The following is a 25357-nucleotide window of genomic DNA, read 5'->3' on the forward strand; positions in this document are numbered from 1 at the left end:
GTTCAATAATAAAATGAAAATACAAAGCATGCCAAAATCAAAATCTAAATATTAAGTGAAACGATGAAAAATCAAATGATCAAAATAAAAACTCATGAGAGATGACATCATTCACAATCTCTTCCTCTTTTTATGATAACTTTTTTCTTAAATTTCAGAAACAACACTTCATGAGTTTATTTATTTGTTTTTTTTATAAGATCTTGAATAAAGTTGAGATTAGATTAAACAAAGGAGAAGATAAATTAATTGAAGAAACTCAATATCTTGAATTGTTTATTAAAGTCTTAAAGGTGACAATGTGGGTTGATCTGTTCCGCGCAAGGAATGCAAACTTATTTCATTGATCCATCTCGCATAAGTAGAATATATAAAAAAAATATTTTTTAAAAAAATTAAAATTTAATTAATTATAAAATAACATAATTTTGTTGTTTAAAAATTAAAATTTTATCCCTGTTTTAAATTTATTTAATTAAGACAGAAATATGGATTAAGTATGAAGATTGTTAGAATGTTTGATTAAAAATAATCAAAGTTTTGTTTTGTGTCTATTTTCTCTCTATATATCAGATTATCTATCAAAGTTTTACTATAAAATATTTTAATAAAAATGAATAATTTTTTAATGAGTATCTAACTGAAATATTTTTTATATTATTTTTTATTAATAAATTTTAAATATAAAATTTTACTTAAAACTAAATTTATTGTGATTCTTAATATTAACCCTTTTAGATGATTAAAATAAAATATTATTTTTAAGAACATTAATTTTAATATTTTAAATAATAAAACAAAAATATAAAATAAAAATCTCAATGTAATAATAAATGAGTGAATTATGATTTTTTTTACATTCAAAATAAAATAATTATTTATTTATTTATTTATGTGGACTAGCATACCAACCTGTTCCGCCCCGCTGTTAACCTGCGCGGACTACAAATCATACCGTATAAATCTAAACGAGTCAGCCTAAATTAATGAATTTATTCCATCCATCTTGATAGCGACTATGGACCAACTCATATGACCAGTCTCACATTACCATCCTTACTAAATCTTATCTACTTCAAAATTATAAAAATAAATTCAACTAAATCAATATGTTCTTACATAAAACATACTTTGTAAAAGTATATATCCTTAAACTAAAAATGTGATTCTTTTTATGCTTCATTATACTTATTAAAAGTTCTGACCTGTTTTTTTTAATGCAACGGTAAAATAATATATTATACATTAAATAGTTTTTAGTGCCATTTGTAATTCCCTATAAGAAGAAACAAAACACAAATCACCTCCTTCATTCTCTCTCTATTTCTCCAACTCCTTCTCTTTTTTCTAATTTTTTCTTTTCATATCTTTTTCATTTCAGAATTATCTTACAATTTTAAAAAATACATACTTCTTTCCTTTATCAATTTATTTTATATAATTTTTTAAATATTATAATATTGTTAAATAATATGTCTAAATAAATTAAGCAAAGACTTCAATTAAAAAAATTGGCGCAATCAGTACAAATATATAAGAACGTCTTTATCAGATGTTCAAATAAAAACTCAATTTATAAAATGAACCTGTATTTGACGGCATTTGCAGTTGAAGTTTGTTAATGTGTAAAAGTTGTTAACATGTAAGAAAAAGAGAGTTCTTACAGCTAAAAAAATACTTTCTTTTTTATGCAATAAAAAAAGTTTCCTTTCTTATAAAAAGAATTAAAGAAAAAATTGAATTTATAATAAATTAATGAAAGTCTTAAACATGACATGAAAATATAGGACTTTATCAGAAAGGCAGATTAAGAATCCATACATGAGTTTTTAATTAAAAATGTTTTGCAAAAATGTTTCGATAAGAAAGTTAGGACAAGAAAAATAAAATAATAATAACATTTAATACATTTAGTTTTGTTATTTATAGTTGTTTTTAATTAGACGATTAAAATATATAATGAAAGATATTTTAAAATCTGAATAGAAGAAGAAACTAGAAGAGAGCGGAAACTAAAAGTAAAAAATATTAATAAATATCATTTTATCATTAGATTACTTAATAAACCCTATTTGGAAGAAACATTTTTTTTTCTCCTTCATAATTTTTAAAATTTAAATTTAAAATTTCAGTTTAAAATAAATAACTACCAAATTTAAAGAATAAATTTGGAAAATGAAATGTGTAAAAAACAAAAAAAAAATTCCTTTTATATGCTGTTATAGATTATGATCTCTAATAGCCCAAGGTAGAAAATATTTTTTTAAGTGAAAAGATTTTAATAAGATATTAATGTTATTCAGGAAGGTACAAGAAGATTAAAAAGTTGTCCAAATAGGTCGTACACCAAGGTAAATGCAACTTCCTTTAATTTTATCGAAAAACAAGGAAAAAAACCCCTAGATGTTTGCCTCCGTACCAACAAAGTCCAACAACTCACATTTTAGGTATACAGAGACACCAAGTTTATCTATTAAATCTTATAGGGCACTTATTAAGCAAAAAAAAAAAAAAAATTTTAATATATTAGAAACTCTAAAGATATTTGTCTAAAATTATAACATTTAATTATTAAAAGATAAAAAAAATAAAATTGATTGAATATTGTGTATTTTATATATCTTTATCAAGTATTTTGAAGACAGTTGTTGGGTCTGTGCTGGTTTATTATTATGCTAAAAGGAGAGGGGCAATGTGAAGAAGACAGCTGAAACAATTATTGCTAACAGAACTATGATCACAATAATTGATATATGATTGACGTCACAGCACAAGTTAAGGATAGGTGGATGAACAAGATTCAACTCCTAGGGGTAGGGAGGGAGAAAAGAATGGGTGAGAAAGTAATGGCATGACAAGGAATTGGTTGAGACAATCTTAGTGTATAGAACAGTGACATGAACATACGAGGCAGAGAAACTCCATTCTCCCTTCATTTTCACCCACGACAATCAATTGAGGAAAGCTATTCCAGTGGAAAGGAACAGAAGTAACTTTGTACACAGATGGACCCAAAGTAAAAGCTAACATGATAAATTTTATTCATCAGAGGTTAACCTATCCAAAGGAAACCACTTCATTTGGAGTTTTCAAGTTCACACAACCACGATTAGATTCTAGAATGTTGTCCTGAAGGTTCAAATTAAATGTCTGGTCTTCAAAACAACAAAGGTAAATGTAAACTACCTAGTCACAGGTTCCACTACACAAACTTCCAAGCTCCTTCCTAGGTGAATGTGTGAAGGACTAGTCTGATAGCAAGAAGCTGGACGCCGCTATTGGAACAGAATCAGTCAAATAATGGCCAGCATTTGGCTGGTGTTATTGAGGGATGTCGCTATTATCCCCAGGTACCCGGTTGTCACTTTGGTGATCTTTATCTTCTTTGGGTTCAGACCTGAGAAAAATTTGGACAGAAGCTAACCCAGTACTTAGATAATGCAACACAAATATATATAAAGTGAATCTAAGTATGCAGCAACTTACACTATTCGTCTAACAAATTGTCCCCTAATACGAGGCCGCTGTTCTGCTAGTTTTTTCCTGCTATGATATCGAACCTGGAAAAGGAATGCAAATTCCAGATTATTGAAACAGGTCAAATTCATGACGACAATATATAACATCTCGTGCTTATTAATGATGAGTATCAATTCATTGACGCAAACATGAACATAAAAGTCATACAAGGCAAGTAACTCGGGAAGTACATTTATCCTACTAGTAGGTTACTTGAGAAGTAAATACTTAATTTTAAATGAAGAGAAAATAATTTGACAAAATTGCAGATATATAAAATACATCTAGAAATTATGGGAATACAAGACCAGGGCATAACCACATTACAATGCTCAAATTGACAAAATCCACATCCAATAAAGATCTTCAAGGAATATATTATAACCATATAACTTAAAATAGATTACCCTTTTCTCAAAGCATCTTTCTTTTCTCTTTTGACGAAATTTGGTCAAAGCAGCTTCTCTCAATGCAAGTCGTCCTTCATCTGCCACATTTCCAATGTTTTTCCTATCAATGCCACCAACTCCAATGCTCCCAACAGCCACATTGCCATTTTCCACATTTACTGTCCTCAGTGTCAAGGTTCCGTCCTGTCCATTGCTCCCATGATCACTCTCCACAGCATTTCCATCTACTGTGTAGTTTGCAGCATTACTTTCTGCTGGCCCTCCAAATGCATTTGATGATACACATTGCTGAGCAGTGTTGGGCGAGTTTTTGAGTAAGAGATCATGATCTGATTGGAGATCTACAGTAGCTTTATGGGAAATGTGATTATAATGGTGAAGCTCATAATGAGTGTGCTCGACTTGGAATTCATGTTCAGAGCCTCCCATTTGTCCTCTAACAATTTCCATATATTCTTCCCGGGCAAAAGTTTTCTTCTGAGATGATGAGATACCATTGTTCGGTAAAGTTTGGAGTTCAGAGGAATTAAATGAGCCCATCCCTCTTACAGACTCTGGCATCTTGTCAAAAGTACAAGGTTTGGTCCCAAGATATGTATTAGTGGAGGCCATGTCATTGATGTTGTTGCTTCCATTAGATTGTTGGTTTGGAGGAGTGACATTTGAGTGAGATGGAAAGTTGTGTATTACCTCTGCATTCGGTGCAGCTGAGCCATTGGCTAGTGGCGAACAGCTTCCTACATTTCCGGTTTGAGCCTGTAAAAGGTAAAGAAAAACATAAGGCTTGCCCAAAGATTTAGCCTTTGTTAGCCGAGGCAAGAGAAATGTGTGATATTAATGGAAAATAAAAAAATGGAAAGAGTGGAAACAGAAATTTTATAGATAAGCACGTTTGCTTTGAAAGAAAAATGCAGAAAAGAAAAGATGTTTTTTAAGAATTAAACTATTTGCCACAGATATTTTTTGCTTTTTTCTTTTCCATTTCAAATGATTTAATCTATTTTATTTTCCACTTCAATTTATTTAATCCATTATTTTTTATAAGACCAAGATCCACCAGAACTGCTTGGGGTGGGTGCAAGCTGAAGCAGATCTTAAAGAAAAAAATAGGCAGTTGCTCCTAACAAAACTCACCGGTGGTAGGAAGGAAAGAGACAAAAATGCTATTTCACCAGTTCACACAAGCCATTTCCTCTCCTTTCTTGCCCTTCTCACACGTTAAACCATGTATGGGGCCCACATGTATTTTTTTTTTTCATCTTTTCTCACCTTTCTCCTAAACCAAATCAACACATTCTTCTCATTTCTTTCCTTTTCTTTCTTTTCTATTATATCAAACAAGACCTAAGATTTGGTGATAAACACTATTCTCCAGCTAATGGTACTCAGAATCAGCTTGCCAATTCCAAAGAAATAACTAAGACATACATCATGTTGATATCATTTCTTCGTATTGTGTATGATAATTTTTTGTGATGATTCACTCAATCCCTTTATCCCCTACTTGTTGGTTGGGAAGAAATTGAATATTCATTCAGATATGATTAATGGTGAGGAGGAGACAGTCAGACAAGTTGATGAGGCGAGTGGGATTGGCGACGTAAATGAAAATCATGCAACTCAAAAATCTTAATTTTAACACAATATATAAAGTTGTCAAAGGACCGAACCTGGTTAGCAGAAGAAGCAGTATTATATCTGCACAATGAAGAGAAATGTTATGTAATGCAAACAATATTTGCTTCCACTAGAATAGAACTTAGTTATGCTGGCAAATTTCCTCTTACTTTGAGAATGCTGACTGGTCTGAATGTCTCAACACATTGCATTCTTCACCCGTGACATTTTTAGAATCTCTTACTTCTCCAAGCCTTTTCAAAGTTAGTTCCAGGGATGGATGGTCTTTAGGGCAACAGTTTTCTTTTGTTAGTGAGAAACCAGAAAACCCATTTGGAGTATTCAAGTCTCTGCTTTCAGCCTGTGGACTATTGCTATCAGTAAAATCGATAACATTCATAGTTTGATTTTCCTGTGTCCTGGTTTTACCACCATTGTACTCCAGTTGTCCATTTTCACAGGCATTACTCTGTTCTTTAACTATCTGCATATTTTCAACATCAGACATTTTATTTGCCCCTTTACCCATTCGATGGCTAGAAAGTTCCTCAAGTCGATGATCTAGTTGCATATTCAAAGATATTCCCACAGCCAAGTCCTTGCCCATTGCAACATCATCTGGAAAGAAACTAGGTGGTTTATTTGGGGATATATCCAAATCCATACAGACAAGTCTAAACAATAGATACTATCAAGGCATACCAAGATGATCAATGAGTTCAAGGCACTCTTTTTCTGTTGCATGCACCCATCTACTACTAACTTTTTCAGTCTTTGTTTGCATCACTTGGGCACAAGTGCTATCTGGGGCATCAGCCAATTGTTTATGAGGTGAAACTGGACGTGGACTGCCAACTTGAGCCAGACATTTAGTCCACGAACTCTGCATAAACGGGAGCTTTATGTAAGGGGCAATCACAAAGAAGTGCACAATTAAGTGAACACGTGGTTAACAATTTTTCACAAAAACAATTCAATGAGAATCGAGAAAAAGCACAAAAATGAAGTGACAAGACATGAACCAGAACAGCAAGCTACCCATTCTTTATCGCAAGCTATAGTTAGGCATAACAGCAAAAGAAAGCAATAAACATTATCACGTTATACATCAAATGTAACAGCAATAAAAGTGATGCATGTGTTCCAGTCCAACCATGAGCACCAAAGAGTTTTCATAAACTGCACATTGCATAAAATTTGGGCCTTGTTGTTTTAACCAACACCTTTATTAGAAACCGATCAAAAATTGCTTCAAAGTAGCACACATCAAATTCTCACAAAAGTCCCAAAATTTTTTAACTGAAGTTCTGCCTTGGTTGTACAAAACAAGGGGAAGAAAGTTGGACAAGGGCAAATCACTTCACCTATGGTGTACCTACTGTAAGAACTTGCAACACTCAAGACAAGTGCTATAAGCTTCATGCTAAGCCTCCAAATCCAAACCAGAATTGAGAGCTAAAGGAAATCAAAGTGGAGGACAAACTCAAGTCCATATGGCACAACTAGGCTCGGTAGAAGGCAATTTTTCACAACCTGCCACAAAATTCAACACAGAGGAGATTATAAAATCAAGGGGGTTGTTGGGCAACTAACAAAACTAGTAGACCCAGGTAGTTACTTATGAGCATTTGCAGGTAATATTCCTTACTCCTATGCATTCAATGCCTTAAATTCCCCTAAAGAAAGTGTTTGGATAGTTGATTCTAGAGCCACAAACCACATGTCTCAGTCATCTATTGGGTTATATCTTATAGACCTTGTCCAAGCAACAAAAAAATTGCACTTGCTGATGGAACTTCCATTACAATTGCTAGAAAGGAGATATTATCATAAGCTAGAATCTAATTCTGAAGGATGTCCCAAATTATCTACCAATTTGATTTTTGTTCACAAGCTTACAATGGATTTACACTATGTTGGTACTTTTTAATCCTACAATCTGCTAACAGGATCAAGGAATGGGGAAGATGATTGGACTTGCTAAGGAAGACAATGGACTCAACCTTCTAGAGGATCCTAATAGGATGAGTAGGACTAAAAATCAAATTCCTTGCTCTTTTCTGTTGGAATCAACCCTCTCCAATAAAGAAAAAAATCTAGTTATACCACCTTCGTTTAGGTCACCCATAATTCAGTACCCTAGAGATTATGTTCCCTAATTTATTTTAGAAAATTGACATAGGAATGTTTCATTGTGATACTTTGTGAATTTGTAATGCACAAGCGTGTTGACTATCCCTCTAATAATAAAAGAATGATTGTTTCCTTTATCTTAATATATAGTGAAATGTGGGGACCCTTTTAGTACTCCTATCATACTCGGGGCTTGTTGGTTTGTCATATTCATTAATGGTTACACTCAGGTGTCATGGGTTTTTCTCTTGAAACAAAAAAATGAAGTTAGCCTAGTTTCAAAAAACTTCATCCAAATGATTAAAAATCAGTGAGACAACCATTAAAAGAGTTCATTCAGCTAATGCCAAAGGTTTTTTTCAATCAACTCCTCTTTCTTTAATGAACAATAAATAATTCTTGTGTGAACACTCCATAACAAAATGGGGTGGCACTGACAGAATGAAAAATTGGACACCTAATAATTGTGACTCTAGCTTCTCTTCTCCATAAAAGTATTCTAAGACAATATTGGGAAGAAGTTGTCCTCATTGCTTGCTACCAATTTCGTCAATTATATACCATCTAAAACACCAAACAATAACGATTCCATACCACTATTCACCAATTTTTTTCCCTGACTTTCTAGCTAGAACAAATAATCTTGTCCCTTGGGTCTTTGGTTGTGTATCCTTTGTCCATGTTCATTCTAGTCATAGGGGGAAACTTCATCCTTGAGCTATTAAGTGCATATTTATTCACTACTCACCTAGCCAAAAGGCTTACAAATGTTACCACACAACAACAAAACGATTTCTTGTGTCTCAAGATGTCACCTCTTATGAAAATATACAAAATTTTCAACTTTATCTTCAAGGCTCATACATTGAAAATAAGGATAATTTGTTCTTAATAGAAGTTGTCTCTCACTCCCAAAATTAAGTCTCATTCATACTCTACCATCCATTGAATCTAGTCCTATAATTTCGTCTATTCATTCTCCTTTTGTTTAAAGCCCAAATATAAAAGGAGAACAAACGGTAAGTGCTACCCATCCACTACGAGCGAAGGAGAAGGTTTGTTGTTCAACCACCACAAGTCCATGATTCTGAACCTATGGTTCAAATACCTGACATTAATGAAGAGCAAAATATGCTAGCCATCGAAGATTAGGATCTTCCAATTGTAGTAAGGAAAGAGCATGTAGTCAAAAGCCAAGGTACCCATTGATACACTATGTCCTATGACAAACTATCTAGTAATCATAAAAGCTTCCTTGGTGATCTAAATAATCACTATTCGAAAAAATGTTGATGAGGCATTGACCAGTAAGGATTTGAAAAATGCTATGAAGATTGAAATGGTTAGTCTAGAAAAGTACAAAACTTAGGAGTTGTTGGATCTACCTTAAGGGAAAAATCTTGTCGGATGTAGGTGGGGTATTCAGTGTTAAATACAGGAAGATGGGACATTAGAGAGGTATAAAATAAGGTTAGTAGCTAAGCGATATACTCAAGCATATGGGATTGACTACCTTGAAACCCTTTCACCTGTTGTAAAAATGAATATTGTTAGAACTTTGTTGTCTCCTGCAATTAACTATGGATGGAGTTTGCAGCAATTTGATGCCACAAATGCCTTTCTACATGACAATTGTGAGGAAGAAATTTACATGGTCCCACCTAGGTTTAAAGGTGAGGAGGGAAAGGTGTGTAAACTAATGGATTGAAACAACCCTTTAGAATATGGTTTGGCAGATTTACTATTGTAATGAAGACTACAAGGTACAAGTAAAGCCAGGGTGGGTGACCATACATTATTTATTGAGCATTCAGCTTCGGGGGGGTTACAACACTAATTGTTTACAAAAATGATATTGTGAAGATTGACTTAGTAAAATCTTGTCTAAGGGTTCCTAGACTGTCTAACTGTACTAGACCATCCAATGTTTGATATGCAACTTCTTTCATATATGTCTCAGTAGATGGTTTTAGTAGATTGTTTAGACTTTTAGAGTCTACTGAGACCTAACCATCTAGTGAAACTGTCTAAATGACTTCCCAACTCAGTAATGAGATGCATTGTTCACGTGTCTTTCCCATTAGTCTAGGCATATTTCACTTTAGTTAGATGATATTGTTATATAAATACGAACTTTGTATCATTAATTGAGTCTAACGTTTGAGTTGTACCTGAGTGAGTTTGCTACGAGAGAAATTGTGAGTTGTAATCTCAAATAGTGAATTCTTTTGTGGATGTAAATTGAAGTTTATTAACACTTCAAATGAACCACAATATTTATGTGTGTTTTTTTTTGTTTTTCCTCTTACGTTTACCTTTTACCTACTATGTTTGAGAGTTTCTCTATTATCATTCTTTGTTTGTGTGGTAGACACTTTTGTAGTGAATTTGTTTTAGCTATAATTCCTTACAAACTAGTGTGGTGAGCATGGAATTAATCATCATGGATTTTGCAAAGCATGAGGCTGAGAAATTCACTGGTATGAACGATTTTGGATTGTGACAGTTGATCTTTCTATTGACAAATTGGATGAAACTAATTATGACACTTAGGCCTCAAATATTAAATTATGGCTTAAGAGTCAAGATTATGTTTATCATCTTACTCAATGTGTTTGCACTGTTGCTGCAGATGAGGCTTCCCGTTGGTTGAAAATTGATGCTCAATTATGCATTGTTATTAAATCTACTATTCATTCATCTTTAAAACAATTTTTTCGTGTTTTCGAGACATGTTCAAAAGTTTGGGTACAGGCGAAATTATTATACACCAATGATACTTAACGTCTTTATGGTGTGTGTCAAAATCTCCTAACCGTTGTTGCTCCCAAATGCCTTGATGGTATAATGATTGAATATTTGGGTAAACTACATGCTCTTCTTCATGATTTTAATGAATTATTGTCTCTTGCCTCCACTCCTACTCAAGAACTAAAGCAATGGTCCAAGTTCTTCATGTTATTGGGCTTACATGGCCTTCTTGATGATTATTCTCATGTCCGTGATCAGATTTTGGGATCTCCTGTTGTTCCCAATTTTACTTCCACTTATTCTACCCTTCTGCGTGTGCCAAGTAAACACATCACTGATATACCTCTTTCAGTTGATGACTCTTTTGCTTTAACCTCTCAGCGTTATGATTGTACTCGCCCTTCCAAGCTGGGCAAAAGGCGTCATAAGTGTGATTATTGTGGCAAACTTGGCCACAAATTGATCGGTGTTATGCCTTACATGGCCGTCCTCCTAAATCTGCTACGGTTGCCCAAAATGTTCCCGTGCACCCTTCTACCATGGACCCTGCTTCATTTGATATATTTGGTCAACCTGCAATTTTCAATGAATTTCTTAAATGGTATGAGGGTCGTCAAAACTTTGGTTCCACTACTTCTGTTGCACATTGAAGTACAACTTTTGCTGGCCTTACTCACTCAAAATTCTCTTGCTCCTTGGGTTTTTGACTCAAGTGCCACCGATCATATTACTGGTAATAAATATTTTTTCTCTTCTTTGTCTACCTTCGGTTATTTACCAACCATTACCATGGCCAACAGTTCTAGGGTCTCATCCCATGGTGTTGGTACTATTCATCTTCTTCCTTCTTTATCTATTGATAGTGTTCTTTATGTTCCTGGGTCTCCCTTCAACCTATTATCCAATAATCGTCTAACTTGTTCCCTTGATTGTGTTATTTCTTTTACCAAAGATTCTATTTGTTTACAGGATCGGAGTTCAAGACGGGTTATTGACACAGGATGTAAGTCTCATGGTCTTTTCCACCTACGAACATCTGCACATGTTGGAACAGTTATGGATTCTCCATCTCTCATTCATGCTCAGCTAGGTCATCCTAGTCTTGCCAAGATGCAGCACCTTGTTCCAAGTCTGTCCAAAGTGTCTACTTTGTCTTGTGAGTCATGTCATTTAGGTAAACAAAGTAGCAGTTCTTTTCCTAGTAGTGTCTCACAACATGCTTCATCCCCTTTTGCCTTAGTTCATTATGATATTTGGGGACCAAGTCATGTTAAATCTAATTTAGGGTTTCAGTATTTTGTTACTTTTATTGATGATTATTCAATATGTACTTGGTTATTTTTAATGAAATCTTGTTCTAAGTTGTTTTCTACATTTTAATCTTTTTATAATTATTAAGAAGTGGACTTTAAGCCTAACTCAACCTCATAAAAACGGCTTATAAGATGAGGTTTGCATCCATTTATATACTATGAAATGTCATAATCTTTAGTCAATATGGGATCTCCAACAATAACAAAATTAAAAATTAATTTGGAGTTTCAATTAGAACCTTACGTAGTGATAATGCTCATGAGTATCTTTCTTATTCTTTTACCATTTTTATGAAATCTCATGGCATTCTTCATCAAACCTCATGTGCTTATACCCCTCAACAAAATGGGGGTGGCTGAGCGCAAGAATAAACACTTTGTTGAAACTACTCGTAGTATGTTACTTCATGGTGACGTTCCTCAACATTTTTGGGGTGATGTTGTTCTTAGTGCATGTTATCTAATTAATCGTATGACATCTTCGGTTTTAGAAAATAAAATTCCTCATTCTATTTTATTTCCTCATAAACCTCTTCACCCTTACCACCTAAAGTTGTTGGGTCTCCATGTTATGTTCACAATTTTTGTCCTGGTGTAGATAAATTATCTGCTAGGTCACACAAATGTGTTTTTTTTAGGGTTTACTAGATCTCAAAAAAGATATAAATGTTTTTCACTCTCTCTTAACCGTTATTTCATTTCTGCAAATGTCACCTTCACTGAGTCTTTTTTTTTATTTGAAGTCTTTATCTTCTCCACCTGTGTCTCCATCTGAACAAGTACATATTCCAGTTGTCTTTGATCCTCCTGTTATGTCTAGTGTGCGTGAAGATTCTCCTTCTCCACCACCTCTTCAAGTTTACCGTCGTCGTCAGTCTTCCCATCGTCCACATGATTACTCTCTTCTAGTGTCAAATCCTCCGTCCTTCCAACTCCGATAGTTGAACCTGATATTTCCATTGCCATCTGTAAAGGTATACGTTCTAACTGTAATCCCTTTCCACATTATAATACTTTAAGGTACCATCGACTATCTCAACCTTTTTATACTTTCCTTTCATTTATTTCTTCTATGTCGATTCCAAAGTCTGTGATGATGCCTTAGCTCATCCTGGTTGGCGTCAAGCCATGCTTGATGAAATGAGTGTGCTTCAGAATAATGGAACTTGGGACCTTGTACCTTTACCTTCTGGGAAATTTGTTGTTGGTTGCAGGTGGGTCTTTGCTATTAAAATTGGTCCTGATGGTACTATTGATCGTCTCAAAACTTGTCTTGTGGCTAAGGGTTACACTCAAATTTTTGGTTTATACTATGGTAATACTTTTTCTCCAGTAGCAAAAATGGCTATAGTTCGCTTATTCATAGCCATGACTACTCTTCAACAATGGCTTCTTTATCAGTTGGATGTCAAAAATGTCTTTCTTAATGGGGATTTGCAGGAAGAAATTTATATGGAGCAATCCCTGGTTTTGTTACTCAGGGGAGTCTTCTGAATTGGTATGTCATCTCCACAAATCCTTATATGGTCTGACGCAGTCTCCTAGGGTTTGGTTTGGAAAATTTAGCAAAGTTGTTCAACAGTTTGGTATGACTCGCAGTGAAGCGGATCATTTGGTTTTTTACCGTCACTCGAGTGTTGGTGTATCTATCCTGTAGTATATGTTGATGACATTGTTCTTACCGGCAGTGATCACCATGGCATCTTACAGGTAAAACAACACTTTTGTCAACACTTTCAAACCAAAGATCTTGGCAAACTTAGATATTTCTTAGGGATTGAGGTAGCACAATCAAACAATGATATTGTTATTTCTCAAAGGAAGTATGCATTGGATATTTTGAAGGAAACTAGATTAACAAATTCAAAATCTGTTTAGACACCTATCCTAATGTCAAACTCCTACCTAGTCAGAGGAGCCTTTCTCAGATCCCGAGAAGTACAAAAGATTAGTTGAAAAAGTTGAACTATCTTACTGTCACTCGTCCAGATATTTCATTTGATGTCAGTGTGGTGACTAAATTTCTTAATTCACCATGTGTTGATCATGAAATGTAGTCATTCATATATTGAAATACATTAATGGTTCTCTTGGGAAAAGGCTTGTTATATGGTCACAATACTCATACTAGAGTTGTATGTTATTCAGATGCTGGCAGGGTCTCCGCTTGATAGAAGATCTACTTCCAGATATTGTGTTTCTATTTTCGTGGAAGAGTAAGAAACAAAATATTGTGGCAAGATCTAGTGCTGAAGTAGAATATAGAGCTATGACTTCAACTACTTGTGAGCTTATTTGGCTTAAACACTTACTAAAAAAATTGCACTTTGGAGAAGTCAATCAAATGACACTCATTTGTGATAATCAAACTACTCTTCATATTAGCTCAAATTCCATCTTTCATGAAAGGACCAAACATATCAAGATTGATTGTCATTTCATTCTAGAAAAGATTGTTTTTTGGAGACATTAATACTGAATTTGTTAATTCAAATGATCAATTAGCAAATATTTTCACTAAATCTTTACGAGGGCCTATAATTGATTATATTTGTAACAAGCTTGGTACATGTGATTTATATGCACCAGCTTGAGGGGGAGAGTTGAATGTAACGGGCTTAGCCCATAGTTTATATTATTATGTTATTATATTATTGTTTCTGTTATTATTCTCATCTATAAATAAAGATCCTTATGTGTGTATTTTACACAAGAGATATCAATCCTATATTTATTTACTTCATTCTTTACAATACTCGTATAAGATGAGTAGTGAAAAGGCAACCAACGAACAAATGGATGAATTCAACAAGTTGATCCTTAATCTAAAGAATATCAATGTGCAAATAGATGATGAGGATCAGACATTGTTTTTATTGTGTTTGTTGCCTAAGGCGCATGATCATTTCAAGAAAACCTTGTTTTTATGAAAGAAGATCTCTCTTGAAGAGGTTCAGGTTACTCTAAGCTCAAAGGAGTTGAATGAGAAGTTTAAAGTTAAGGCATCTAGTAGCTAGAGGCTTTACTCAGAGAGAAGTTGATTATAATTATGTGTTTTCTTATGTAGTAAAGCACATATCCATTTAGAAGTTGTTAGCCATGGTTGTTAAGCTTAACCTTGAGCTAGAACAAATGGATGTTAAAACTGTGTTCCTATATGGAGACCATCTACATGAAGCAACTAGAAGGATTTGAGGTAAGAGACAAGAAGGATTATATTTGTTAAGTTAAACAGATCTTTGTATAGTTTGAAACAATCTCCAAGGCAATGGAACAAACGTTTTGATGAGTTCATCGCAAGAATTGGCTTTGAATGTAGCAAGTACGACACCTTACATCTCACTATAAGTTAAGTGATGAACAATCTCCTAAGATGGTTGAGGAACAATGTTATATGCACGAAATTTCATATGCCAATATAGTTGGTTCTATTAAGTATGTGATGGTCTGCAAACTCCTTGATATAGTATATATTGTGAGAATTATTAGTAGGTTCATGTCAAATCTTGGACGAGCTCATTGGCATGCTCTTAGGTGGATTCATTGTTACTTGAAGGGATCACTTGGAAGAGTTCTAGTTTATGGTGGAGCTAAATGATCTACCAGAGAAGGATTTGTTGACTCAGACTTAGTTCAGTGTTTAGGCACCAGAAAGTCTCTCACGGGCTATGTCGATCCCTGCTTATGGTACTACTATCAATTGGAAGGTCAGCTTACAGAAGGTAGTGACTTTCTCAACCACTGAACCAGAGTACATTGCCATGACAAAAGTTGTGGAAGAAGCCTTATGGTTGAAGGATCTAGTCAAAAAGTTGAAGTTGCAAGATCAAATTGTCACCATCTATTGTGAGAATAGGAATGCAATACAACTGTCAAGAACCAAGTCTACCATGAAAGAACTAAACACATTGATGTTAAGTTGCATTTCGTAGGAGAAGAGCTTGCATGAGGATCTATAAAGGTGATGAAGGTCTCAAAAAATCATAATCCCTCTAATATGATTATGAAGGTTCTACCAGGCAACAAGTTCTTTCATTGTTTGAATTAGTGATTAAGCATGTAATGGACTTAGTGGCAAAAAACAACTATCGATTAGAAGATTTGTGAAGATTGGCTCAATAAAATCATGTCTAAAGGTCCTAGACTGTCTAATTGTCCTAGAATGTCCAGTGTTTAATATGCAACTTCTATCATGTGGTAGATGGTTTCAATAGATTGTCTAGTCTCTCAACGTTTATTGAGATGTGGACCACCTGGTGAAATCGTCCAAGTGACTTTCCTGCTTGGTAATGAACAAGGAGGAATAAGATGATCTTAGAAAGTTTTGTAGATGACAAAAGATTTACCTCAAGATATTGCACTTTTTTTTTGAGAAAAATTGTGACGTAGAGGAGCAAGAAACAAAATGTTATATCAACGGCCAGTATAAAGATAGAATTTAGACCAATGACCTTAGGGATTTGTGGAATACAATGGTTAAAGATAATTTTAGAAGACATAAAGATTGATTGGAAGAAGCCTGTGAGACTGCATCGCGATAACAAGTCAACAATACATATTGCGCATAATCGAGTGCAACATGACAAAACTAAGCAAGTTGAAGTAGATAAACACTTCATAAAGGAGAAGTTGTATAATGGGACAATTTGTACACCATTGGTATCCTTTGGAAATCAACTTGTTGATATATTGAGAAAAGGACTAAGTAGTACTACATTTAGGAATGGATGACATCCACTCACCAACTTGAGGGCGAGTGTTAGAATTCCTTAAAATATGTTGGAGATAATATTTCCTTCTACAAATTAAACTCCATAGTTAGGAGGATAGTTGACATTATAATTTCTATTTATTGTATAGGATCATTGGTCTTAAATTATAGGGTTTGATTGTGTCTATTGAAAATTAAAGGTTTCCTTAATTAATATAAGAAATAATTATTCTTACACCTTTGAATCAAAAGATACCAACATACAACAAAAGACTTGATTTTAAAGAGAGATTTGAGCTTTCATATGAATTTGTCAAGCCGGAATTCAAGATTTATTTTTGGTCAGCAAGGAAGAATTCTAGAAAAGGGGTGTTAGAGAAAAGTTCATGAGACCCAGTTATTTTGATTAAGTACTTTCATAACAAAGTATTAAAACATGAATTTGTCTTAGCATCAAATCATGGCAAACACAAATGCATCGTCCGATAATGATAGACACAATAATTCGTCTGAGGAAGGTAGACACAATGCTTCAACTAATGAACATAGACACAATATTTCATTTGACGACAATAGACGCAAAGCATCTGGTGTAATTTTATCTTTGTTACGCTTGGACAGACAATAAAGAGACTTGATCTTAAGTATTTCATGGTACACTTCAAGCTTATAAATGCTTATTCTACATTGCAAAGAATGTTTGTCTAATCGGTCTAACAAGAGGATCTCACAAAGACTTGTCTACATCAAAGATCTCTTCAACAACGTGTCAACGCTGTTCCACGCCAACCACCTTTCGAAAAGACAAAATGTTAGCTATGCATAGAACATCAACCTTGTACAATCTTGCCTATTACAATAGTTTGAATAAAAGCTATGTGACATAGGCCTGATAAGTTATGCCAAGTATCAGGTTGTTGTTTGAAGAAGAGATATGCAAATAATGTTGCATAAAGAGCATTTAATGCATCTCTACACATGAACATGGACAAACAAAACATGAAGTAGAAAATCGTCTCTAATGTCTCCACAGCTAGAAAAAGATTTGCAACGGCTCGTTTAGAAACCTCTATATATAGAAGTTGTCTTCAAAGAAGAAAGGTTAAGTTGAAAGAAGAAGATTGAATATATTTCTGAATGTTTACAAATGTGATTACAATATAAATTTATAAACTATTTACAACCTAATTAAGGAAAAAAATAATACATAATTAAATAAAAAAATAATAGGTAATTAAAGCTATACAAATCAAATCACCAAAAGATATCAAATTTGTTCTAATAAATAGAAAACATAATCAACACTAATTATGGAATAATTATCTCCTAATTATGCAACACTCTCCCTCAAGCAGATGATGTATATGTATCATTCCAAGTTTGCAAGTATGATCTTTGAAATGTTTTGTGGAAATTCCCTTAGTGAACATATCTGCCAATTGGAGTTTTGAGGGAATGTACTCGGTGACTATAAGACCATTATCCAACTTCTCCTTAATGAACTGTCGATCTATCTCTATGTGCTTTGTTCGATCATGTTGTACTGAATTATGTGCAATACTGATGGCAGACTTATTATCACACGCCAAACCCATTGCAACTTCATATTTTATTTTGAGGTCATCGAGTATGATCTTCGTCCATAATAATTCACAAACCCTATGAGTCATGGCTCTAAATTCTACTTTTGCACTTGATCTTGCGACTATATTTTGTTTTTTGCTCCTCCATGTCACCAAATTTCCTCCCAATAACATGCAATAGCCTGTGGTGGATCTCCTATTAACAATTGATCCTGCATAGTCAACATCAGTATATACTTTCTTGGATAAGTTTTCCCTTTTTTTGAATAACAACCTTTTCCCCAAAGAGGCTTTTAAGTACCGAATAATTCTATTTACGGCCTGCAAGTGTCTTTCTCTTGGATCATGCATGAATTGGCTAACCACACTAGATGAGTTTTCCCACAAATCTTTGATATTGTGTTTTCTCCACCTTTGGGCTTTTTCCTCATCATTCCCAATCCTATAATTTTGCTCTATTGACACTCCAGAGATTGTGGTCTTACAGCCCAATTTACCAGTCTCTTTGAGGACATCAAGGATTTTTTCTTTTTAAGAAATAAAGATGTCCTATCTAGAGTAAGCAACCTCTATCTTAAAAAAGTACTCCAGCTTTCCAAGATCCTTCATCTCAAATTGAGTAGCCAGTCTCTCCCTCGAAGTCTTTTTTTCAATCACATCATCACTTGCAATAATCATATCATCTACATAGACCAAAAGTAGAGTGCGTTTACCATCCTAAGAATGCTGTATAAACAGAGTATGGTCACCTTGGCTTTTTCGGTACCCCAAAAATACCATAGCTTGAGTAAATCTTCCAAACCAAGCATGAGGTGATTGTTTAAGACCATACAGGGCCTAAGTATGCACACCTTATTCCCTTCATTAGTGGCACCATAACCAGGTGGAATCTCTATCTATACTTCTTCCTCCAAGCTTCCACGCAAGAAGCCATTTTTAGCATCAAATTGATGCATCTCCAAACCAAAGTGCGTTGCCAAAAAGAGAATAATTCTGATTGTATTCATTTTTGTCAACATAGCAAAAGTTTCCTCATAATCGATCTCATAGGTTTGGGTGTACCCTTTTGCAACCAACCATACCTTATACAGATCCAGTGTGCCATTAGATTGATACTTAGCTGTGAATATCCACCTACAACTCACTGCCTTCTTATCCTTTGGTCTCTCTGCAATTTCCCAAGTCTCATTCCTTTCTAATGCACCCATTTGTTCATTCATGGCTCGAACCCAATTCTGATCTTTTAAGGCTTATTGTACTGACGTAGGGATTCTGATAGACTCAATAGCTGAAAGAAAACTCTGATATTGCATAGAAAGTTTTTTTGTAGACACAAATTGGGACATAGGATATTTGGCACAAGATTTTTTTTCTTTTCTCAAGACAATACTAGGTTAGGTTCAAAAGCAGTATTTAAGGTGTCCTCAAGAATTTCATAGGTATGAGTTCTTACCTCTGGTTCGGACAATTGAAGTTGTTGTTAGACTATGATGGGTTTTTGTCACCTTCGCTAGTATTGTTTCCCAAAATATTTGTCCTTGTTAGATATTATTAGATATTCCTATTTATGTAATGGACTTAGCCCATATGTTTCTTTTTCTATATAAACATAGCCCTATGTGTTCAATATACATAAGAGATTTACCTTATTCTTTTTTTTTCAATATGGTATCTAGAGCATAGGATTAGGATTCAATTTTTGTTGGAGAACCCACGGTTCACTGGAATTTTCCAACCACTGCCTTGACGCTAGAGTTGCTGCCTCACCAAAACCATGTTGGAGTCGTCGTCGGAGCCTTCTTTGTTGCTGCTGCCGCCAATTGGTCGGTGACTGGATTTGTCCTTGTCATCTATGGCTTCTTCCGCTACCACTATGCTAGATCCAATTATGTCAATGTTCATCTCTCCATTGACAAATTGGATGGAACCAATTATGACACTTGGGTCTCAGATACTAAATTATGGCTTAAGAGTCAAGGTTATGTTGATCATCTTACTCATCCTAATGTTGCTGCCGTTGGTTGAAAATTGATGTTCAATTATGCATTGTTATCAAATATATAATTCACTCATCTTTAAAACAATTTTTTCGTACCTATGAGACACATTCAGAAGTTTAGGAACAAGCAAAATTATTATACACCAATGATACTCAACATCTTTAAGGTGTGTCATGATCTCCTCACAATTGTTGCTCCCAAACGTCTAGATGGTACAATGGCGGTACCATAGCCAATTGATATAGGGTACCATCACCTTGTGTTGGTACTATTAATCTTTTTCCTTCTTTATCTATTGATAATGTTCTTTTAAGTCTCTTGGTCTCCATTTAACTTACTATCGATTCGTCGTTTCACTCGTTCCATTGATTGTGTTATTTCTTTTACCAAAGGTTTTGTTTCTTTACAGGACCAGAGTTCAGGACGAATGATTGACACAAAATTAGAGTCTCATGGACTTTATCAACGACAGATCTCTACACATGTTGGCGCAATTATGGATTCTCCATCTCCTTTCTACACACAACGTGCTTCATCTCCTTTTGCCTTAGTTCACTAAGACATTTGGGGACCAATTCGTATTAAGTCTAATTTAGGATTTCAGTATTTTGTTACTTTTATTATTGATGATTATTCAAGATGTACTTGGATGTTTTTAATGAAAAACCGTTCTAAGTTGTTTTCTATATTTCAAATATTTTACAATGAAATTAAATTCAATTTGGAATTTCCATTCAAATTTTGCGTAGCGATAATGGATGTGAGTATCTTTCTCATTCATTTAAAAATTTTATGGCTTCCCATTGTATTCTTCACCAAACTTCATGTGCTTATACACCTTAAAAAAATGAGGTAGCTTAGCGCAAGAATAGACATTCTGTTGAAACAATTCGTACTATTTTAATCCATGGTAATGTTCCTCAATGTTTTTGGGGTGTTGTTCTTAATGCATGTTATCTCATTATTCGTATGTCATCTTCAATTTTAGATGACAAAATTCCTCATTCTATTTTATTTCGACATGACCTTCTCCACTTTTTACCTCTTAAACTTTTTGGGTCCATATGCTTTGTTCATAATTATAGTCAAATTAACTCTTAGGTCACACAAATGTGTCATTTTAGGGTTCACTAGATCATAAAAAGGATATAAATGTTTCTTACTTTCTCTTAACCGTTATTTTATTTCAGTAGATGTCACCTTCAGTGAATCTTCCCTTTACTTTTAGTCTTGTCCTTCTCCTTCTATGTCTTCATCTAATCAAGTTAATATTCATCTTTTTGTGCTTAGTGCACCTAAAGATTCACCACCGACACCAACTCTTTAGGTGTATAGTCGTCAAACATCTTATCGTCCATCATATGACTCTTCTAGTTCCAACACCTCCACCCCCTCTGGCTCCGATAGTTAAACCTTCGATAGTTGAACCTGATCTCTTCCTATTGTCATTCATAAAGGTATACATTCTACCCATAATCCCTATCCACATTATACTGCTTTGAGTTACCATAGACTATCTTAACCTTTCTATACCTGCTTTTCGTCTATTTCTTCTGTATCCATTCCAAAATTTGTAAGTGATGGCTTAGCCCATCCTAGGTGACGTCAGGCCATGCTTGATGAAATGAATGCACTTCAAAATAATGGAACTTGAGAACTTGTTCCTTTACCATCTAGGAAATTTGTTATTTGTTGTGGGTGGATTTTTGTTATCAAAGCTACTCCTGATGGTATTGATCGTCTCAAAGTTCGTCTTGTGGCTAAGGATTATACCTAAATTTTTAGTTTAGACTGTGGTGATACTTTTTCTCCAGTGGCAAAGATGGCTTTTATTCGCTTAGTCATAGCCATGGCTACTCTTCAACTATGGTCTCTTTATGAACTAGAAGTCAAAAATGTCTTTTTTAATGGGGATTTGCAGGAAGAAATTTATATGGAGCAACCTCCCGGTTTTGTTGCTCAGGGGGGTCTTCTGGATTGGTATGTCGTCTTCGCAAATCCTTATATGGCATCAAGTAGTCTCCTAGGGCTTGGTTTGGAAAATTTAGCAATGTTGTTCAACAGTTTTGTATGACTCGCAGAGAAGCAGATCATTCAGTTTTTTATCGTCACTTGAGTGTTGGGTGTATCTATAGTGAGAAAGTTCAATTACATTCCAAAATTTGTAAGTTGATGACATTGTTCTTATAAGTAGTGATCACCATGACATCTTACAAGTAAAACAACACCTTTGTCAACACTTGCAGACCAAATATCTTGGCAAACTCAGATATTTCTTGGGGATTGAGGTAGCACAATCCAATACTGTTATTATTATCTCTATAAGAAAATATGCATTGGATATTTTGGAGGAAATTAGGTTGATGAATTCGAAATCTGTTGATACTCCCATGGATCCCAATGTCAAACTTCTACCCAATCAGGGGGAGCCTTTTTCAGTTCCTGAGAAGTACAGAAGATTAGTTGAACAATTGAACTTTCTCACTATTACTCATCCTGATATTTTCTTTGCAGTCAGTGTGGTGAGTCAATTTCTTAATTCTCCATGTGAATTCGTATACTAAAGTACATTAAAGGCTCTCCTGGAAAAGGTTTGTTATATGGTCACAATAACCATACTAAAGTCGTTTGCTATTCAGATGCGGATTGGGCAGGATCTTCATTTGATAGAAAATCAATTTTTGGTTATTGTGTTTCCATTGGTGATAACTTGATCTCTTGAAAGAGAAAGAAACAAAGTGTTGTGGCAAGAGATAGTGCAGAAACAGAATATAAAATGATGGCCTCGGCTACTTGTGAGCTTATTTAGCTTAAACAGTAGCTTAAAGAATTGCAATTTGAAGAGGTCACTCAAATGACACTTATATGTGGTAATAAGGTTGTTCTTCATATTAGCTCAAAACCAGTTTTTCATGAAATGACCAAACATATTGAGATTGAGTGTCATTTCATTCGAGAAAAGATTATATCGGGAGATATCAAGACTGAGTTTGTTAATTCAAATAATCAATTAGCATATATTTTTACTAAACCCTTACAAGGGCCTAGGATTGATTATATTTGTAACAACTTGGGTACATATGAACTATATGCACCAGCTTGAGGGGGAGTGTTAAATATTATTAGATATTTCTATTTATATAATGGACATTTCTTTTATTAGTTCTTATTCTTCTCTGGTAATGATGCTGGTTCAGGGTCTTTGTCATCCTCCTTAAGAACGAAATCATGCCACAAAGGAAAATGTGACAACTCAAAGACCTCAGCTTCTTAAATACTATCCCCCTAAAGGTGAGAACTAGGAAAGAAGGATTTTGTTTTATGAAAGGTGACATCCTTGGAAACATAGACTTTACAACTTTGAGAGTGATAATATTTGTACCCCTTTTGTTAGAGGCATAACCGATGAAGACACATTTGATGGCGCGAGGATCTAACTTACCTCGATAAGAACTATGAACATGGACAAAAGCAGGACAACCAAAGACATCACTCTGAAGACTAGTCAAAATGAGAATAAAAGGATAGAATGTGATCATAAGTTGAACAAGAGTAATACCCTTTAGAACCTGAAAGGGTAATCTATTAATCAAATAAGTGGCAGTCAAGACTACTTTCCCCTAGTAAGATCTAGGAACGGACGTTTGGAAGAGTACAACTCTAGTAACCTCAAGGAGATGACGATTTTCCTTTCTGCAACCCAATTTTGTTGAGGGGTGTTCACACAGGTTAATTCATGAACAACTCCAAATTGTGTTTGAACCATTCGGTAAAAATTGATGAAGAAGTGAAAAACTTCAGACCTATCTGTCATGTGGAATATCCAAGTAACCCAAGTACAATAATTAATAAATGAAACAAACCATTTTGTACCCGAGTTATTAGGAATAGGTGAAGGTTCCCATACATCTAAATGAATAAGATCAAAAGGTTTAGAACATCTATTACTATTGGGAAGAAAAGTAGTCTAATGGTGTTTAGCAAATTGACAAACATCACAATAAAAAGACTCAGCAAACACTATTATAAATAAAACAGGAAATAAGGACTTTAGGGTACTAAATGGAGGATGACCAAGATTCAGGGCCTTGATGAAAGATTAGAAGTGTGTGCTTGCAGTCTAGCACACTTTTTATTTTCTTCTGGCTGTAAGTAATATAACCCGCCCTTCTCTTTAACAATTCCAATAGTCCTTCCCATGGCAAGATCTTGAAAAACAAAAACACAATGGGAATGAAAAAATACCATTGCACAATTTAAACCTTAGACAACCTTTTGAATAGACAAGAGATTATTAGATAGTTTGGGAACATGAATCACATTTTTTAAAGGAAAGAAAGGGTGAAGGTGGATGCTACCACAACCAGTAATGGAGGTATTAGAAACATTAGCAACATTAATATGTTTATTACCAAATATAGCAGTGCAGGATGAAAAATAAAAGGAATGAGGTGTCATATGGTCAGTCGAACTAGAGTCTATAATCCATTATATTTTCAGTACTAGAAACATTAAAGGATAAGAAACTAAAACTCTTACCACTCATAGTTAAGGAACAATAGCTAGAGTCCATGAGAGCTCAAAATAAACAAATTGGCAAAATCTAGTCCTGTTCACACAAAAAAATCGCCGAAAATGGCGGTAGCGGTCGGCGACAGTTGGTGGTCGATGGTCGATGGTCAATGGCGGAGGTTGACGATCAACGGTGGCAGTGGTGGTCAACGATGCAAGGTGGTGGTAAATGGAGAAAAGAAAACAGTTGTAGCATGAAGGCTGCCAAGAAAAAAAATTGCAGAACCAGAGTCTCCCAGATCAGGAGCTCTCATACCATATTAAGAAGTGAACTTTAAGCCTAACTCAATCTCATAAAACTTGCTTATAAGATGAGGTGTGCACCTACTTATATACTATGAAATGTTTTAATCTCTAGTCGATGTGAGATCTCCAACACACACCCCACGCCGAGAGTGACAGCTCGTGCGTGAGACTATATATTTATGAGTGGTCTGATAGCAGATGGCCTAATAAACCCAACAAACTCTCGCTAAGATAGACTTTTAAATGACTTTGATACCAAGTTGAAAGAAGAAGATTGAATATATTTCTAAATGTGTTTAGAAATGTGATTACAGTCTAAATTTATGGACTATTTATAACCTAATTAAGGAAAAAAATAATATGTAATTAAAGCAAAAAATAATAGGTAATTAAAGTTATGCAAATCAAATCAAATCAAATCACCAAAAGATATCAAATTTGTCCTAAGAAATAGAAAATAAAATCTACACAAAGTATGAAATAATTATCTCCTAATTATACA

The 25357-nt window shown here is 34.4% G+C and overlaps 1 protein-coding gene across 14 annotated transcripts in view; it reads right to left on the reverse strand.

Moving 5' to 3' along the window:
* Nucleotides 1-3017: 3017 nt before the first annotated feature.
* LOC137828875 (two-component response regulator-like PRR37) overlaps nucleotides 3018-25357 on the reverse strand; it is a 31670-nt gene continuing 9330 nt past the window's right edge. For all 14 annotated transcript variants that reach the window (XM_068635618.1, XM_068635633.1, XM_068635665.1 and 11 more), the window contains 6 exons: nucleotides 6249-6429; nucleotides 5717-6164; nucleotides 5600-5627; nucleotides 3927-4685; nucleotides 3487-3560; nucleotides 3018-3397 (listed from right to left, as the gene is read on the reverse strand). In XM_068635618.1, the coding sequence (XP_068491719.1) occupies nucleotides 3322-3397; nucleotides 3487-3560; nucleotides 3927-4685; nucleotides 5600-5627; nucleotides 5717-6164; nucleotides 6249-6429 (1566 nt within the window). In that variant the 3' untranslated portion in view covers nucleotides 3018-3321. The remainder of the gene's footprint in view (nucleotides 3398-3486; nucleotides 3561-3926; nucleotides 4686-5599; nucleotides 5628-5716; nucleotides 6165-6248; nucleotides 6430-25357) is intronic.

This window comes from Phaseolus vulgaris, chromosome 11 (genome assembly GCF_000499845.2).
Source record: "Phaseolus vulgaris cultivar G19833 chromosome 11, P. vulgaris v2.0, whole genome shotgun sequence".
Classification (NCBI taxonomy): Eukaryota; Viridiplantae; Streptophyta; class Magnoliopsida; order Fabales; family Fabaceae; genus Phaseolus; species Phaseolus vulgaris.